Source organism: Plecotus auritus (assembly GCF_963455305.1).
Source record: "Plecotus auritus genome assembly, chromosome: 8".
Lineage (NCBI taxonomy): Eukaryota > Metazoa > Chordata > Mammalia > Chiroptera > Vespertilionidae > Plecotus > Plecotus auritus.
Window position 1 is genome coordinate 37,001,287 of NC_137782.1, and position 20,321 is coordinate 37,021,607.

Here is a 20,321-nt window from a genome sequence, read left to right on the forward strand (position 1 = left end):
GCCGACGCTCTATCCACTGAGCCAAACCGGTTTCGGCTCGTTAGGACTTTTTAAAACACATAAATGTAATATGGATGTAATGAAGCAATATTTTTATTAAAAAGGGGGGGGGGGCATGTCATTTTCCCAGGGGTACCATAGATATGTAAGCCCTGAAGTCTGGAGAAATTGCACAGGACACTGAACTAAAGAGGCCATTTCCTCCTTCCTGACACCTGTCATGAAATAGCTAAGCATTTGCAGGTCTATTTGAAATTACATAGATCCCAGGTTTCTTTGAAGCCTCCCTCCACATCACCTGGAGACACTTTCCAATGCAAGAATGCCCATTGTAACTTTTGGTTGCTTCTCTACCTGGAAACTAACCAGACTCCAGGAATAATAAGAACTCAATAAATGTTTAATTAATAAGTGAGTGAATGAAGACTAACGAGTTATACTTAAGTTCACATATCCTTTTGGAGTGAGCCTGTAGCAATGAATTGAAAGAATCTCTGTATTTTTCACAATTTTCTAAATGTAAGGTTTAAGCTAATTATATGCAGAAATGACTAAGAGATTTCTTTTTACCCCAGTAGGAGATTCTGTATGCTTTAATCTAAATTCATCGTGCTGATACAGATGTTGTACCAGATCAATATTATATTTAGAGGACGTGCATTGAATTCATCTTAACCTTGTTTGTACCTGTTATTTCCTTGGCCATCATTGCAGTGCACTGTAAATATGTAACTCAAATGCTCACAGAAGACAGAATATGATCATATCAAAGGAAATGAATTTACATTTGTGGATTACCTTCATTGTGCCAGGCACTATGCACATACTGATTTAATTATCATTTAAAACCTCACCGCAATTGGAAGAGGTGGTTGGGAGAGTATTTTTTGGTCATGCCTTTTGGTCACACAAATGGTAACAGAATTGAGCTACAAACCTAGGCTGACAAACTTGCTGAGCTCATACTATTTCTTTTTTATTAAGCATAAGGTGTGGTTTTTTTAAATTATGTGTAACATAAGCACAATTATTTAAACTTAATAAATTTTTCTTTAAAGAATTTCACATTATGATTCCTTCCACTGCCTTGTTCCTCCTGAGTTTGAGTCTTGATCTTTTTTAAAAATATTTTTTGCTCAACAAAACCTATTTTAAAGCCATATTTCCCAATACATTTAATAAAATACATAAAAAATAATAAAAAGTTTTAAAAAGCCGTGTTTTACTACTGGGAATGGAAAATTATATTTTTTAAAGCAAGAATTAAAAAGAAGTCTGTGATAGATATGATATTGGTGCACATCTGCTGTTTTATTTGAATTAGATATATTTGACTTTTATAAAGTACCTGCTAAAAATTATATATGAAGTATTAGTGTTTTAAATAAATTACACCTAATTGCCTAAAAAGTAATAATAATTTTTGTTCAATTCACAGTTATCATGTCAATCAGTCCATGATTCTTTTGGCTGGGCTTTTTTTTATCTCCACTTGAATATGGACATACTTCAAAAATTTCCTCCCTATAATCATTGGGACCCAATTTCTTTAAACAATTTACTTTAGGGCTGGTTAGGGTCAAAGTAGATGGATCTGCCTGGTTCTCAATTTCAGATACCCTCTGACCACGAATAAGTTCAAATCATATTCATTCCTAAACTATTGCTCCGTAGAATAGTACATATTGTTGGAATATACCAGTACCTAAGAGAAAAAAATTTTGATTGTTAGGTCTTTCATAGTTCTAGCAGGTCGTTCTATGGATAAAGGAAATAACATATCTCATACTATTTTCATTATCTGAAAGAAAAATGTGATTTTGGGCCAAAGGGCATCTTTATCAAATGTAATTGGTTAAAGGATTGGAGAAAACCCTAAGGAACTACCAACATTAAATCCTATATAATAAAAGCCTAATATGCTAAGTGTCTGGTCATCTGGTGGGCCATTCAACCAATCAAAGCATAATATGCTAATGATATGCTAAGGCTGCTCAACCACTTGCTATGACGTGCACTGACCACCAGGGGGCAGACAGTCAACCGGTCGACCAGTCACTATGATGTACACTGACCACCAGGGGGCAGACCCTCCGGCCAGTAGGTTAGCTTGCTGCTGGGGTCTGGCCAATTGGGACTGAGCGAGATGGGTCAGACACACCCTGGAGCCCACCTGCAGTCCCTCCCCAGCTGGCCAACTTCCCGCATCCCGTACCAGTGGAGTCCTTTGGCCTGGCCTAAGCCCTCTCGCAATCTGGGACCCCTTGGGGGATGTCAGAGAGCCGGTTTTGGCCCGATCCCGCAGACTAGGCTGAAGGACCCCACTGGTACACAAATTCATGCATCAAGCCTCTAGTAAAATATAAAAGATCACAGGTTTTTTAAAAACAGAAACAAATGAACTACCAGTGATGAGATCCTTTTGTGAATTGTTAAGCATATCACATCTATTTTCTAACCTTATTTTATTTGGTTCCTTGAAGGAAATATAAAGTCTGGAGCAACTGAAGGGCCACGTGTTATCTGCATCATCCTGGATAAATCATTTAGCTTCCAAATCTTGGTTTCTCCATTTTTGAAATATTGACTCTCCCAACCTGACAGTGCTTTGTACATGTAGGGGACCCACGTAAAATATGTATGAGAATGTTCATTTCATGGCACTATATAAAAAAATCATGACTGCCTCAACTAAAGGCAACTTTATTAGTCTAAGACTAGCAAGCGTGAAAGAAAGAAGGACTTGGGATGCATAAAGGATTCCAGAAATAATTTGAATTCTAGTTCAATCTGGCTGTTATGGTGATTATAATGATTTTGGATGCCCTTGATTATTGTCCTTTCCACTTGGCAGAGGACTAAATCACGTTATGAGTGTGGATTGCACTTAACACCTTGACAATAAAAATGAAGAAATTTCACGTGAAGCGCTGATTTACTTGTGACTGGAGCTATAGCAGATCTGACCAAGTTACTAAATTTGACAGCAAAAGAACTGTAGGCATCCAACAGTGAGTTATTTCAAGTGAAAACAACCATGCTGCTTCCAGAAACATTTGACAAACAATTTGTGTGGGGAGAAAATAATAGCAAAGGCAAAAATGAACAAATGACAACCCAGCCATCAATGGATGCCCTGCGGGGTCACCAAAGCTAAAATCAAGATTTCCTGCTATGATTTCAGAGTCATAATTCCTTCCTCTGACTTACATGCAAATTAAGGAAGAGTTGGCTTGATGTGACCATATCAAGGAATTTATGAGTCAGCATAAATTTTTAAAATGCTGACTAGAAGACTAAATAATTGCTTCTATTTGCTGTCTAATTGCCTACTCTTAAAGTTATAGCAGAACCATAAATAATGCTTCCTAAATAGTAGGAATACATGCCTATTACCTGGATTTAAAGTTCAATATAAAATTAGCATTCCATGTGAAGATTTTTAAAGACAGTTATCAGATACTAGAGGCCCAGTGCACAAAATTCATGCACAGGGAGCGGGGTTGTCCCTCAGCCCAGCCTGCACCCTCTCCAATCTGGGACCCCTCGAGGGATGTCCGACTGCCCGTTTAGGCCCGATCCCGGTAGGATCGGGCCTAAACGGGCAGTCGGACATCCCTATCACAATCTAGGACTGCTGGCTCCCAACCGCTCGCCTGCCTGCCTTCCTGATTGCCCCTAACCGCTCGCCTGCCTGCCTTCCTGATTGCCCCTAACAGCTTCTGCCTGCCAGCCTGATTGATGCCTAACCACTCCCCTGCCAGCCTTATTGATGCCTAACTGCCCTCCCCTGCAGGCCTGGTCACCCCTAACTGCCCTCCCCTGCAGGCCTGGTCACCCCTAACTGCCCTCCCCTGCAGGCCTGGTCCCCCCCAACTGCCCTCCCCTGCAGGCCTGGTCACCCCTAACTGCCCTCCCCTGCAGGCCTGGTCACCCCTAACTGCCCTCCCCTGCAGGCCTGGTCCCCCCCAACTGCTCTCCCCTGCAGGCCTGATCCCTCCCAACTACCCTCCCCTGCTGGCTTGATCACCCACAACTGCCCTCCCTTGCAGGCCTGGTCCCTCCCAACTGCCTTCCCTTGCTGGCCATCTTGTGGTGGCCATTTTGTGTCCACATGGGGGCAGGATCTTTGACCACATGGGGGCAGCCATCTTGTGTGTTGGAGTGATGGTCAATCTGCATATTACTCTTTTATTAGATAGGATAGAGGCCTGGTGCACAGGTGGGGGCCAGCTGGTTTGCCCTGAAGGGTGTCCTGGATCAGGGTGGGGGTTCCCTTGGGGCGTGGGGTGGCCTGGGCGAGGGGCCTGTGGTGGTTTGCAGGCCAGCCACGCCCCCTGGCGACCCCAAGCGGAGGCCCTGGTATCTGGGGTTTATTTATCTTCTACGATTGAAACTTAGTAGCCTGGAGCGGAGCCAAGCCTTCTGCTTGCTCCGAGGCAGCAGCCATTTCTGTTGGGATTTATGTATCTTCTATAATTGAAACTTTGTAGCCTTAAGCAGAGGCCTGGGCTGGTCAGGGCTGCAGAAGCTTGGCTTCCTCCATCGCCGGGGGCAACCCTAGCCTCCTGCTCTTTCCAGCTCCGTGGCTGCCGCCATTTCTGTTTGGATTTATGTATCTTCTATCATTGAAACTTGGGGGATATAGAATTGTTTGGGGCTAGAAAAGAATGTATCTCCTCATTTAATTTCAAACATTTTGTAATTTTCTTTCTGTCAAATACAGATATGCTAAAGTCCTTTCCCTTTGAAAAAATATGAAACACACCTTGGAAACTGTTTTTAAAAATGGAATATTACAAGTCATGTTGCTGTTGGACATGAAGTGGATCTTATACTAGTAAACCTTCATGAATTATATTAGCCATTATTACTGTACAACTGCTTTTCTTCTAAAACATTACCAGGACCCTACCTAATATTTAATTGTGTGCTTATTAGTTATTGGGGATGACTCTACTCATAGTTATGATCTCCTATGTCTTTTGTTTTAAACAACTGATCCCTTTGCTCTGAGGTTGTGAGAAAAATTTACCTCTATCATCCCAAATTCCCCACCTCCCACCATACTAAATTATAATCTCCTTGAGAGCAGGATTGTGTCTGTCTTGCTCATGACTATATTCTCAATCTGTTATGCATAGTAGAGGCTCAGTATTTACTGTGGAGTGAGTGACTGGATTGAAGCAGGATCCCCTTTTCTATGTCCTGTGAAGGCAGAAGTGGAAGGGACCCGCGTAAGGAAACTGCACAAACTGTCCCCAGAGCAATATTATTTCACCTCAGCTTGGGAAAATCTCCTCCATGTTGATTTTACGACCTACCAGTGTGAGGCTCTTATGAGTCCTTGAGACAATAACAACAATCTAAAGTGTTCTATTCATAAAAGAAAATGAAATTAAGAGGCAAGGAAGTCATCATTTGAGTTAGGGCAGTTGGTGTGGTGGTTAATAGACATGGGAGCAAGACAATCTGGGTTCAAATCTTTAGCCTGCCATTTGCTAGCAGTATGACATTGGGGAAATTGTTTAATGTCTATGTGCTCCAGTTTCCTCACTTGTAAATGGGGAGACCTACCTCATAGGGTGTTGTGAGGATAAATGAGTTAATGTAGCTGAAGTGCTTAGAACAATTCCTGATTCATGAAAAGTACTGTGCAGGCACTTGCTGTCTACTCCAAAGAGCAAAGAGTATTACCATGCTCTACCACCAACTAACTATGAGTGCTAGTTTTAACATCTCAAGGTATCTGTCTTCTCATCTGTCAAATGAGGGTGTAGGCCCATAAAAAAGGGGCTTCTGTATTTCAAATCCTATAACAATTTACCTAGCCCTCTATTCCTTCCCTTCTCAAATGGAAATGTACAGGGCTACTGCAAAGATCAAATAGAATAATGAATGTATAAGCATCATACAAATGCAAAGCAAATGTAATGTTGTTTTTTAGTGTCAACATTGGGTGTGTTTAGTACTATATTCACTATGAACTCATTTTAATGTTAATTTCCAAATCTGGTAAGTCCCAATTGCTCTATAAATATAATATTAAGGAATCATAAAAGAAAATAAAGCAAATCACTTTAATAAAATGGTTGGCCTGCTCACCAGCAGTTTCCTCTTCTTTCTCTTCTCTTCTCTTTATTCATCTTTCTTCAAATTTTCTTCCTGTTCTCACACACAAGGAATCATGGATGCCTAGAACTAGAAGTGTCTTTCTTATTCTTGCTATCCCCATAATTGAATACACTCCTACTTTTTAAATTTTTTTTTTAAATATATTTTATTGATTTTTTACAGAGAGGAAGGAAGAGTGATAGATAGTCAGAAACATCGATGAGAGAGAAACATCGATCAGCTGCCTCCTGCACACCTCCTACTGGGGATGTGCCCGCAACCAAGTTACATGCCCTTGACCAGAATCGAACCTGGGACCTTTCAGTCTGCAGGCTGACGCTCTATCCACTGAGCCAAACCGGTTTTGGCTAAATTTTGTTTTTTTATTTGTTTTCTTTTATTTAAAAATATGGTTGTCCTACTGATATCTTTACCTCCAATGGGTAAGTTTAGCTAATGATAGGGATAGTTAGTGGACTGGTCAAATCTGTCATAAATCTATAAATGCTAGAGATCCATACAGAGCACATGGCTTGTGACAAAAGTATAAAGTGAATCTTCTGCAGCTGATGTGTTGGTTATGCAGTCTTTCCTGCCTGAAATTATAGACCAAAATTTATAAAACTGGAATATATATCTTCACTTTGAAAAGTAGCAGGCTCTATAAAAGATATGATCATTGCACTTTAGAACTGGAAAGGATTTTAGAGTTTATCTAGTTTAAATTTAATGACTTTAAAATAGTTAGATGATATGACGAGAAAGGCACTTCTTCTCTGTGGTCGTCTTTCCAAAATCCCATAGCCCCAGTGTAATCATGAGAAAAACATCAGACAAACCCAGGTTGGAAAAATATTCTTCAGGATACCAGGCCAATATGCCTCACGATTGCCAAGGTCATGGAACCCAAGGGAAGGCTGAGAAGCTGTCACAGACCAGAAGAGACTGGGAGACATGACAACTAAATGCAGTGTGGGACCCTGCATTGGATCCTGGAGCAGAGAACAGTAATGGAAAAGCTGATGAAATCCAAAAACAGTCTGCAGTTTAGTTCATAGTAATGCACAATGTCAGTTTTTTAGTGTAGATAAATGTACCACAGTAATGCAAGATGTTAACCATGGGGAAACCGGGTGGAGGGGTACACAGGAGCACTGTGCACTATTTTTGCAACTTTTCCATAAATCTAAAATTATTCCAAAATTAAAGGTTTATTGAAAAATAGTTGGAAACTTCAAATATAGTTACCCTTTTATTTATTTTTTATTTATTTTTTTTGTGTGTGTGGAACACTGCTCTAGTGCTGGCTTTTAGTATCCTCTGCAGAGGTCAGACTAACATATTTGTCAATATATACCTTCCTGGGATGGGAAATTTGAAATGTATAGCTCCCTTGGATAAGAAATGTGAGCATACCTAACTGCTCTACTTTTTAAAAGAATTTATTTTTTACTTGCACATTTCCCCTTTGAGTATTCATTTAAATTATTCTAAACACTATTTTGCAAACAATAAAATTTTATAAATAACTTTTTCAAAATAAATATATTATGGGCATACCTTGGAGATATTGTGGGTTCAGTTCTAGACCACCACAAAAAAGAAAGTGTAGCAATAAAGTGGGTCATAGGGTAAATGGTCTTGCCTTCAATTTGTAAAGGAAAAAAAAGCAACATCTATGAAGTACAATAAAGCAAAGTGCAATAGCTGAGGTATGCCAATATAGAATTTTCCAAAAAGATCTGTTTAGAAATATAAACAGTTTTATTATGATATTGAAGACATATAATGAGAAGCTGATGACATAATTTGTCTGATCATTTCTTTTTCTAGTTACTTAAGTGGTTTAAATATTAGCTCTGAAAAGATCTATGAGTCTATGAATTTCTTGGAACTCTTGTTGAATTGTTTCTCTTTTAGCTGGAGATTGAGACTATAACTTCTATTAATAACAGATAAGAGAAGTTTAGGAAAATATATTAGCTTGTTCCCTAATCATAAAGATAGTCTTGTAATACTTAGGGTTATCTGTTACTTTTATTATTCGACAGTTTAAATATAGTAGCCCCTAATAAATTAACTGGCTGAAGTTCATGCTTTGCTTATTCATCCCCCCCAAAAAACTGAAATATAGGTCCAATTTGCTGGCTAGTTATGCAGACAAATCTACTTGATTCTCAAACTAATTATGAGGAGAGAATGAATCTTGTACTTACTTTGCCCTCATCTATAGACTCATTTTTAAAGCATGAACGAAGATAAGGAAGGACTAATTTCTAGACAGAACTTTGGAATGACCATGGAAAGATGGAGGATTTCTGTAAAGATATCATCTGATGCAATAAAGAATTCTGCTGAGCTGTCCTTATCCATTTAATGTTGATCCCATCCTATAGAACAAATGTCACCCAAGATCCCATCCTGCAGAAAAATGTCACCTTCTTAGGCCAGTATTTAAGCATTGGAGTCTGAAGAAGGAAGACAATCTCTGACTATACATCAAAATTGTGTTAATATCTTAAAGGTATCATTTTTTAAATTTATTTATTTTTATTGTCTAAAGTTTTACATGTCTCCTTTTCCCCCAATTTACCCTCCTACCCAGCCATTCCCACCCCGGGCAAGCCCCCACTACCCCAGTGTCTGTGTCCATTGGTTATGCTAATATGCATGCATACAAGTCCTTTGGTTGCTCTCTAACGCGCCCCCCCTACCATTTGTCTCTGGATCTATTCTTGTTCATCAAATTATGTTGATCATTATATCCCACATATGAGTAAGATCATGTGATATTTATCTTTCTCCAACTGGCTTATTTCACTTAGCATAATGCTCTCCAGTTCCATCCATGCTGTTGCAAATGGTAAAAGTTCCTTCTTTTTTATAGCAGCATAGTATTCCATTGTGTAGATGTACCACAATTTTTTAATCCACGCATCTGCTGATGGGCACTTAGGCTGTTTCCAAATCTTAGCTATTGTAAATTGTACTGCTATGAACATAGGGGTGCATATATCCTTTCTGATTGGTGTTTCTGGTTTCTTGGGATATAGTCCTAGAAGTGGGATCACTGGGTCAAATGGGAGTTCCATTTTTAACCTTAAAGGTATCATTTTATGTATATCTCTCAACACCTCAAATGTCCCAGAAAGATCCCTTCACCTTCTTGCTATAAAATCACCTGGGGAGCTAGCTGTTATATCTGCTGATAACTTGGGCCACACCCCAAAGCAATTAATCAGGATCTCTGAGGGTGGGACTCCAGGGCCAGCATCTTTAAAGCTCCCGGGGTGATTACTATGCAGAGCCAAGGTTGACAAGGACTCCTCTCAGGGGTCTACTGGAATCCTGGCCCTCCCAGGAGAACATTACTCCCTGTACCCCTCGTCCCGGGCCCGCAGTGCACATAGGAATTTGTTCATAGTTTTTTTTTTTAAACTATAGTCCAGCCCTCCAACGGTCTGAGGGACAGTGAACTGGCCCACTGTTTAAAAAGTTTGAGGACCCCTGGAAAATCATTGTTAGAGTGTGTTGGGCATTTCATTTTCAAAAAACATAGCATCGCAGTAGAAAACAAAAACTGTTACACTGTCATGTCCCATCTATGTTGATGCTGAGTGGCACTGGGGAGGTGTCTTCTTGATATGCCTTGCTTCTACGCGTCTTTGCTGTTTCTTCAACACAAAGGGATGCTTCTGCTACAGGACCTTTGTGTTTGCTGTTCTTTTCCCCCTAGAGGGCTTCTCTCATCACGATCTTCCCCTGACTGGCCCCATAGCCTCCTTTAGGTCTTTGTTTAAATGCTACCTTCTCAAATGGCTCTGTTTCAAATTGCGCACCCATATTTCCAGTCTTCCTATTTCCTTCCCCTGCTATATTTTTCTCCATTGCACTTATCACTTGACATAATATACATTTAAATTATTTATTTGCTTCTTGTCTGCCTCCCAGGTTTATTTATATGTTTATTCACTGCTGTACCCACAGTACCTATATGCCTGGGACAAAATGAATACTCAGAACTATGTATGGAGTTAACCCTATGAGGTAGGTACTATTTTTATCCAGTTATGCAGATGTTTTTTTTTAAATATATTTTATTGATTTTTTACAGAGAGGGAGGGAGAGAGATAGTTAGAAACATCGATGAGGGAGAAACATCGATCAGCTGCCTCCTGCACACCCCCTACTGGGGATGTGCCCGCAACCAAGGTACATGCCCTTGACCGGAATCGAACCCGGGACCCTTCAGTTCGCAGGCCAATGCTCTATCCACTGAGCCAAACCAGTTAGGGTTATGCAGATGTTTTTAATGTTTCCCTTATACCTCTCTGTGGTATTAACTTGTAGGCTGTCACTTATCTGTCAGACAATATTTATTTATGGCTAAAGGATGCTGCACAGTGCTGGGTTAATGCTGGTGACCCGGCAAGGTGCCAGGTCGGGGGTCAAGCCCTTTCTTTGTGGTTCCTCACCCCTCTCTCCTCCTTCCTGTGGAGTCGCCCCTTTAATTTAGACTCATCCCCATGATCCTCCTGAAGCAAGACTTGTCCAGGAAGACCTTATGTTTCATGAGCATAAAACACATGAGAAGGAGGTTAATAGATGCAAAACCAAGATGTCAGGAACCTGTCACTTGAGAAATGCATTCTAGTGCTTGAGAACTCTTCTGAACTGTTTTAATTTAATCAGATTCATCAAATCCAGGGGAGACTTCACCTAGCTATATGCAATAAGGCTGTTTACATAATAGGCAGATAATAAAGATATGCAGAAAGAGTATATAAACCTATGCAATTATGCGGTATGGGAGAAGGGGGAGCAGCAGCAGGCAGTGAACCATAACTAAGTGCTAGTCATGTCCATACACTGCTAAATGCAATAACAGTTTTATTGCTTGATAACATAACACTATGATATGTTATCCCCACTATATGAACACAAAATATAGACAGGATTGAAATAAATAGGTTCAGAGGGAACACAACCACAAAGGTCCCAACTCTGAACATAAATTTTATCTGTTCTGCTCCTACCATCTATGCAGAGTGAGCAGTTCATTTAACATCACCCAGCTAATGTTTGAACTAAGCACTTACATGAGCATTATTTTATTTAATCCGCACAACTGCCCTTATCTTCATCTCAGAGACTACGAAGCTGAGGTTTAGAGAAATTAAACAAATGTACCCAATATTTGAAGTGGATATGTCTGTTCTATCATTCAATACACCTACTAACCTCCGTGAATATCAAAGAAAATGTGTATAAAAACACCTTGTGGAACATGGAAACTTGTCAGTTATTATTACAAAATCAGCTGAAATAGAATTTCTTTAGAATTTAATACAGCAATCATAATATCATTTCGTAAATGTTTACGTTTCTGTAACAAGCCTTATCTCGTATTCTTCTCGTATTCTTCACGTAAAGACCTTGGGGGAAGGTCCTACTCTAATTTTTACATGTTAAATCACACGTGTTTTTCTGAAACGCTGTTAAAATGACTGTGATAAAGCAGCATAAGCTAAGGAGATGCTTCCAGTATTTAGGTGAGCAGAAAACGCGGGAGCCGGGGGCACTTCCCAGGTCTCAATGCCGGGCACAGCCCAGCCATCACCTGGGGGTGGGGGGAGGAGGAGGGAGGACACATGGTTTCAACAGCAATGGAGCCATTACTTTGCTGAACTTGGATATAGGAATAGCGCTGCGTTCTTAGAATCCTCCGAGGGAGCTGCAAATGCAATGCAGTCCAGGCTCAGCACTGCTAGTTGCGCTAGGGCCTCCAGCACCATGAATTTTGCTTTGAGTGTCCGGGTAGTTGCTGGAAGGTGGGCGCGGGCTTGGCTGGATACAGAGCCTTAGGGGTGATCGCTTTCTCCCTGGTGACTGGGATAGACCCTTACAACCAATATGAAAGGTCATTTTTTTTCATTTGTTCTGCAAACGTTTATTGAGCGCCTGCCTACCATTTCCCGATATACATTACGCAGCAGCGACAGCCAGGACCCAACGCCCGGGCGCGCGCGCCTCGGTGTCTGCCCGTGTGCGCGGAAGGCTAGGGTGCCCTGGGCGTTCGCCCCCTAGCCGAGGGCGAAGCCCGCAGCCGCAGCGCCGGCCTGCGCGCGCCCGAGGGCTGCACTGCCCCACGCACGAGCATACACGTACGCACGGGAACGCCGGTTCCCGCGTCCCCGGCGCTATCCCGGCGCTGGGAGCCGGCGGGAGCTCTTGTCGGAGCGGAAGGCGGGAGCTCCAGGCGGGGCGGGTGCCCGGGAGCCGCGCTCGTGCATACGCTCCTCGGCTCTCGAAGCCCCGCCCCTGTCCCGCCCTCCCCTTCTCCCGCGCGCGGGCTCCGCGCGCCCCAAGTCGCGCGCGTGCGCGCGCGTGCGCAGGCCAGGGCCCTCCGGGGCGGCCCCGTAGACTCCAACGAAAGCGTCGCAAGGTCCCGGATTAACCCTTTCCGGGCTCGCCAATTTAGAGGCCCGGTCTGGTTCCGTGCCTGCGCAAGCCGGCGGCGCGCCTTCCCCCTAGCCCGCACCGCGCATGCACGGGAAGGGGGGGGTGCCGGTGGGGGTTTTCAAGGCCGGCTAGACATTCTGTGCTCGTGCTGGAGGAGGGCTGCTACCATCAGGGACGTGCACGGTTCCCCCCCACCCCGCCCTCTCCCCAAACTCTAAAAAAAAAAAAAAATCCAAAACACACTGCCACCCACCGTGCCCCCGCGCCCCGCGTCCATCCCGTCCCCGGCCTGCGTGCAGCGAGCGTGGGGAGCCCACGGCGAGTGTCTGTGGCTGTGCCAGGCTGCAGGTAAGCGCGGGCCGGGGGTGCGGAAGGGGCCCGGACCATCCGCGAGGCGGGCACGGGGGCGGCGGGCGGCTGGCGGGGCGGCCCGGAAGCGCGCTCTCGCCGTGCTCTGGGGCACCAGCCAGCCCCAGGATGTGCGGGCGGCCGGCAGCGGCGCGGTGCGAGCGGGGACGGGCGTGGGCCGGGGCTGGACCAGGCGTTCTGGGGGCTGCGCAGGCGGCGAGCTAGCTGGGACAGCAGCCGGGCGGCCCCGCGCGCGCGCGCTCGCCGAGCCTGGCGGCGGAGTTCATGGCCGTCCTCGCTCGCACCTCCGCAGTGCTCCGCGGTGAGGGCGGAGACGGCCCGAGCCCGGCGCCTAGTGCGGCCCACCGGGCGCCGCCCCTCTGAGCCGGGGACCCCGCCGCACCTCCCCCCCGCTGCCTGCGGAGGGGGCCGGGACCCTCGCGCTCGCACTCCCGGGTGCGCCCGCCGAGCTCGGGAAGCCGGCCGCGCGCCGCCCCCGCCCCCGGCCGCGGGAGGGCGGGGGAGGGCCCGGCGCGAGCCGGCCGGGGAGTGCGCGGGGCGCGAGCTCGGGGCTCGCGGGCGGTACGGGGCGCGGCGCGGCGCGGGGCTGCGGAGACCGGCCACACGCCCGCTCCCGCTCGCCGCTGCCGGGACCGCCGCGGGCTCTGCCTCCCGCGCTCGGAGCCGAGGCCTGCAGCCCGCGCGGGAAGCCCGATGATGAAAGGGAAGGTGGCCTCTTCACCTCCCGGCTCCCAGGCCAGAGCTTTTGTTGGGGAAGGAATACAAACGGCCTTATCCAGCCCCCCACCTCCCAGACAGCAAGAAATGAGAGCGTGGCTTGGAGAAACTCTGAAGGCCCCTCGGTGGCTCTTGCGCTCTGTTCTCCTTCTCCCCTTCTCGAAGTTGCGAGCTTTGGACAGGGAAGTCGGGCCGCCGCCATTGTCGCGGCTGTTCAGGGGTAGGGAGGCGGCTGCCGCTACTTATGTAAGTTTGGCTTTGCTCGAGCTCCCGCTCCCTGTTCTGTAAGGGCCCTCGGCGCGCCAACGATTTGGAGAATCTTAATAAAAGGGCAGCTTTGTTATGGAAGTGTAGTTAGGGCTACAGGTCTCACCGCCTACACATACTGGCAATGGGTATCTTCCAGTTTGACTCACCTGAACTTAGCCATTGGAACATCTCAATAGGAAAAAGTGGCCCAGGGAGAGAGAGAAGGCCAAATAACACCCTAGCCAAAAAAAAAGGGGGGGTGGGGGGAGAGGGCATCAGCACACTGATGTGTATGGCCACGCCCTCTCCCTAGTCCATGCCCTTTTATCCCACAAGCCAAAGGGTACAGGTAGTGGCAGCAGTAGCAAGTGTGACCTGGTAGGAAGTTTGGCCTGGCCACTTTCTTTTGGGGGTGACTACAGACCAGGTTCCATTTAAGGAACAAAGTCAGAAGCATCCCTAGAACTAATTTTGCCCAACCCTCACAATGGTTGCTGTGTTTGCTTTTGGGAACTTTTTGATGGTTTTCAGGGTTTGGGTATCTTGGTTTGTGTCTTGCACCACAGTTTTTGGGTCAGACTATTGCAGCCCAGTCCCTTGGTCTTACCACATTAAAGTCTGTGTGATCACTGTTCGGTAGAAGAAACTTTTTGTGTTTTTCAGGACATTGGTCTGCACGATGGAGTCCCTCTGGTATGACTTAAAATTAGAAAGCTAGAGTTCTGTCCTACCTGGTTTGGCTTAGTGGATAGAGCTTCGGCCTGCGGATTGAAAGGTCCCGAGTTTGATTCCAGTCAAGGCACATGTCCAGGTTGCAGGTTCAATCCCTAGTAGGAGGTAGCCAATCAAAGATTCTCTCATCATTGATGTTTCTCTCTTTCCTTCTTCTCTGAAATCAATAAAAATATTTTTTAAAATAAGAAGCTGGAATTCTTTGAGCTTCTCTGTAGGGATACAGGTGAAAACACCTGGATTTCTCAAATGCAGGCTTAAAGACCAGTGTAGCTTAAATGACGTGTGCTACATTGTACAAAGTGTGGAAAGAAGAAACCAGCTACTGTTCCCTCTCCTCCAATGTTAGCTGTTGGGTATATGAGCTTCTATAACTTTCTATGTATTTATAAATACATATATACATATACACTCTATATGAGCCTAGAGAAAAATGTGGAGGGCCACATACCTAGCAGGAAATGGTGGGGGGAAGGGGCACTTTCTGGCTTTTTCTGATATCTGTGTAGCTATCAACATCTATAAATGGTCTTTGTGAGGAGAAATTCTTTAGTGGCTTTCCAACACATACGCTGCGCACAGCCCCTCCACACTCCAAGTGCTGCAGCCCTTACCTGTTCTGCTTCAAGTCTACTCAGAGCCGGATCTGATGCTGCCAGGCACCCTCCTCTCTGTTCCCAACCTGAAAATGGGTACATGTGCAAGTGGCAGGACAAGAAAGGAAAGTTTATTTTTAAAAAATATTCTTATTTAGAATTTGGGATAGAGGAAGATTCTATCTTACTCTTGTGTGTCCTTTTCTCTTGTAGGACTGGCACGCCCTGATCAGTTATTCTGATCTGAAGAATTTAGTGTTTCAAGCATTAAGACAATAGCCTGAGTTGTTCATGGTAACTATAACTTTGGATATTAAATCTTGAAAATATGGTTTGGTATTTGCTTTAAGAAATATATACACGTGTGTGTGTGTGTGTGCACGCACGAACACATAGTTTATGTGTGTGTGTGTGTGTGTGTACACACACACACACACACACATATATACTATGTGTTCGCACTTCTCTTTCTCCCCCATTTATACTTGCTGAATGAATGGCAAACAATATTTTTAAAAGAAAACATAGAATACATTATTAAAAGGTCATTTTCTATGACATTATGACATGTCTTTTGTGCCAGTTTTAAATTCCTTTTGCTTGTAAAATACTTGCAGCACTTGTCAAGTACATCCATCTTGATGATGTTTTTGTCTGGATGGCAGATAGATTGGCATCGAGAGGGAATGAAACTGCTCATTTTTGAGGGTCATATTAAACCTTAACCCTCATTCAGAAGTGGCCCCAAAGTGGTGTGGAAAAGCTAGAAGACAACACCAAATGGAATATTTTGGCAATGATATCCCTTTCTAGTTCTGCTACAGTGACTTGTCAGTTCTGTCTAGGAAGTAGAACATTGAACACTGTTAGTTATTTTACTGAATCTTTCTCTGAAATTAGACTATACACAACATACATGACTGATGGATGCTTGCCTCAGAACTGTTTTTCAAACCTTGAAACTGAGTTATTTGCCTTTATTAACTCTACTTGTCAGGAAGCACACGTTTTGGAGCTAGATTGCCTAGATTTAAGTCCCAGCTCTCCACTAAATAACTACAATATTGGGCAGGTTCCCAACATCATCTCTGAAATGGAGATAGTAATACCTATCTCATACGTTTATTTGATCTTTACATTTGCGAAGAGATGGAAAGCACATAGAACAGTACTTGGCATGTATTATGTGCTCAGTAAAAGTTGGCTATCATTATAACTAGGCAAATACTTAGTAAACTGAAGATAAATAGAAATAACAATTTGGAAATCCCTAAGTTGGGATGTCTTTTCCTACTCATACTCTTGAACCACTCTTAATGACTTTCTGAAATAGTTAGGTACCAAAAATTGATTAGAAAATGAAAATCTACCTGTATTTTCTGTGTGGAAAAATGTTCATAATTATCAAACTTTCTTTTTAAAAATTTTTTGTAGGAGTTTTTCATCAGTATGTCTGAAACCATTAAATATAATGATGATGATCATAAAACTCTGTTTCTGAAAACACTAAATGAACAGCGCCTGGAAGGGGAATTTTGTGATATTGCTATTGTGGTTGAAGATGTGAAATTCAGAGCACACAGATGTGTTCTTGCCGCCTGCAGCACCTACTTTAAAAAGCTTTTTAAGAAGCTTGAGGTTGATAGCTCTTCAGTAATAGAAATAGATTTTCTTCGTTCTGATATATTTGAAGAGGTCCTGAACTACATGTACACAGCAAAGATTTCTGTGAAAAAAGAAGATGTTAACTTAATGATGTCATCAGGTCAGATTCTTGGTATCCGATTTTTGGATAAACTCTGTTCTCAGAAGCGTGATGTATCTAGTCCTGATGAAAATAATGGTCAGTCAAAAACTAAATATTGCCTCAAAATAAATCGCCCCATTGGAGATGCTGCTGACACTCAGGATGATGATGTGGAAGAAATTGGAGATCAAGATGACAGTCCATCTGATGACACTGTAGAAGGCACACCCCCCAGTCAGGAGGATGGCAAGTCGCCTACAACTACACTCAGGGTTCAGGAAGCGATCTTGAAAGAACTGGGGAGTGAGGAAGTTCGAAAAGTAAATTGCTACGGCCAGGAAGTAGAATCCATGGAGGCCTCGGAATCGAAAGATTTGGGGTCTCAGACCCCTCAAGCCTTAACATTTAATGATGGAATGAGCGAAGTGAAGGATGAACAGACACCAGGCTGGACAACCGCTGCCAGTGACATGAAGTTTGAGTATTTACTTTATGGCCACCATCGGGAGCAGATTGCCTGTCAGGCATGTGGTAAGACATTTTCTGATGAAGGCAGATTAAGGAAGCATGAAAAACTCCACACAGCAGACAGGCCATTTGTTTGCGAAATGTGTACAAAAGGTTTTACCACACAGGCCCACCTGAAAGAACACCTAAAAATCCACACAGGATATAAGCCCTACAGTTGTGAGGTGTGTGGAAAATCATTTATTCGTGCCCCAGACCTAAAGAAGCATGAGAGAGTTCACAGTAATGAAAGGCCGTTTGCATGCCATATGTGTGACAAAGCCTTCAAACACAAGTCCCACCTCAAAGATCATGAACGAAGACACAGAGGGGAAAAGCCTTTTGTGTGTGGCTCATGCACCAAGGCATTTGCCAAGGCGTCTGATCTGAAAAGGCACGAGAACAATATGCACAGTGAAAGGAAGCAGGTTACCCCCAGTGCCATCCAAAGCGAGACAGAACAGTTGCAGGCAGCAGCAATGGCCGCCGAAGCGGAGCAGCAGTTGGAAACAATAGCCTGTAGCTAGAAGTGATGGGACACGAACACTTTGCCTGAGCCGTGGAGACTGAGATTGCATTGTTTGTAATAAATGAACACCAGTCACTGTATTATTATTATTTTTTTGAAAACTTATGGAACATTGTACTCACTGGACTTAAGGCAGTGCCTGGTTAGGTATTTTTAAAATTTTTAAAGGAAATAACGTTCCTTGATTCTGACCAAACAGTTTCACTGTCCTGTCTGGTGTCTAGTATTAATGTTGCCAGTAAGTCTTGCCCCTTCTCTCTTTTTATGGTTTTAATTTGAGGACTCCTGTGTCCAGTTCAGAAGTGAGAGACTTTTGTTCCAATTTTTAATATCTCTCTGCACTTGCTGCACTGGTGAACGCACTGCACAGAGTGATGATTGAGTAAATTGATTTCCTAATCACAATTATATGTGGCTTTCGGTCAAAACAGCATTTTTAGTAACAAAGTACTTCATGTAGATGCAGAAAATACTGGTGGGTGGTTGACCAAGAACACCGCAAATATGAAAACGAGGCCTGGAAATGTAGAATGGTCTTAGGTTTGTATTGATTTATTAATTTTCTATCACTGTTTTTTTCACAGTTTTTGTGGACAAATAATGAATGGTTGTTTTGCTGAAGTGTTTCAATCCATTTTGATTGACCATACCTAACCCAAAAGATGTGGTTACAAGTCCCAAAGGCTGAACAAATCCATAGGGATATTGGTGATCTGGTGGCTGAGTTCCTTCATTCCTCTTATTTGGGGCATTACTACTCTGAAATTAAGTGGGGTTAGTGGAGTGGACCAGTGCTGAGAGGACTAGAAAGCAGTGACTAGAAATCTGGCTCTCAGAGACAAGGTTTTCACATATGCAATAATTCCAAGATTTCCTAGATCAAAATACATTTTAATTGATTTTGAAATTAGGGCAAGAACAGGTATGCGTCCTCAGATACATTTGTGTAACAGACTGTTATCAAACTTTTGGGTTCTCTGTAGCACATGATTTATCCATAAAGGAGATGCAATATCGTGACTTAAATTAATACATTTAAAATCTTTAAAGTGTGTAAATAGTATAGAAGTGTTGGTCTTACGTATTTCAAGGAAAGTAGACAGCTGCACTTTTTTTTTTTTGCACATTGAATAAAATAACTTCTATCAGCAAGAAACATCAGTCTGTTGTTAACCAATATTAAAGAGTGTCAGACCAAATGTTTATGTTTTTGAAGTATATTTCATCACTGGCTACAGTTTTAAGTAGAGTTGATTGCCTTTTCATAGATGTAAGAATTTAAAAGCTGTTCCAATTTTGGTGTATGAAAAATTTTTAAACCATTTATTTAGGAATATAGTGAAATACCAATAATAGTTTGAATTATGTTCTATAATAAAGCATTAGTCAATTATTTTAGAATGTACAATTTTAGAAAAACGTTGACTTTCAAAATTTATTTTTGGTTGCTAGGGTTTTTGTTTTTTTTTAAAGAGACATTAAAATAATTGCATTTCATAGCTTGTTGCATTAACACCTATATTTACTACTGTGGGAGAAATTTTATTTTTTAAAGGGTGTATATGTTACGCCCAAGATTGTAGGATGAAGATACTACCTTTTAAGAAACATATTTATTGGTAAAATGTTTAATTTAGTTTAAAATTAATTTAATTTCTTTTCTTAACAGTTGTTTTTTCCATCTTAAAGTAGTCCTGTCACTGTTTATATGCTATTAGTGGAAGGGAAATTGATTGACATTCCTAGGCTGTTTTAACCAAAGCAAAAGAAAAATAATTTCACATCTGGTTGATAGCTACTTCAACAAACCATTTTTGGGTCTTCACTTTAGTATATATAAGAAAATATACTTCTATCATTTCTGTTTTCATAGTAATCTTTCACACATCTGGGTTTCTACCAAAGTACATTTTCTACTATCTTCATCATGGTTTTTCAGAGTTGCAAGTTATGTGGTTAATCCTCATTGAAATCACATAATCATAGTGGTACCCAAAAAAAGAAAGCTTAATTTTCAGCCCTTTATTTGTATTATGTAAATATTTATCATTTGTCCTATTTTGCATGAGAAATATATTTGTGTTGCAATTTCTACCGCTGGTACTGGGTTTATATGTGTGTTAGGGTGCTTGTCTGCTTGGTGGCAGCAAAGTCATGACATGGCAGCTTTCCTGTCTGCTGGTCATTGAGACTGCCTCTCTCCTCATCCAGCAGGTTTTAGTAGCCTCCTGATGGTGAAACCATAATGTTAGACAGTTCAAGGGGAACTCTAATCACAGGGGGTTAATTTTGAAATATC

At 42.8% G+C, this 20,321-nt stretch overlaps 1 protein-coding gene across 4 annotated transcripts in view; it reads left to right on the plus strand.

Moving 5' to 3' along the window:
- The first annotated feature begins 12,665 nt into the window (after positions 1-12,665).
- Positions 12,666-20,321, plus strand: part of ZBTB14 (zinc finger and BTB domain containing 14) — a 79,047-nt gene continuing 71,391 nt past the window's right edge. The window contains exons 1-4 of one of the 4 annotated variants that reach the window (XM_080686971.1): positions 13,476-13,908; positions 15,226-15,368; positions 15,453-15,533; positions 16,674-20,115. In XM_080686971.1, the coding sequence (XP_080543097.1) occupies positions 15,531-15,533; positions 16,674-18,020 (1,350 nt within the window). In that variant the 5' untranslated portion in view covers positions 13,476-13,908; positions 15,226-15,368; positions 15,453-15,530 and the 3' untranslated portion in view covers positions 18,021-20,115. Of the gene's footprint in view, positions 12,925-13,470; positions 13,909-15,225; positions 15,369-15,452; positions 15,534-16,673; positions 20,116-20,321 lie in introns of those variants that run through there. The other 3 variants (XM_080686969.1, XM_080686970.1, XR_013961578.1) reach the window with 3 other exon arrangements.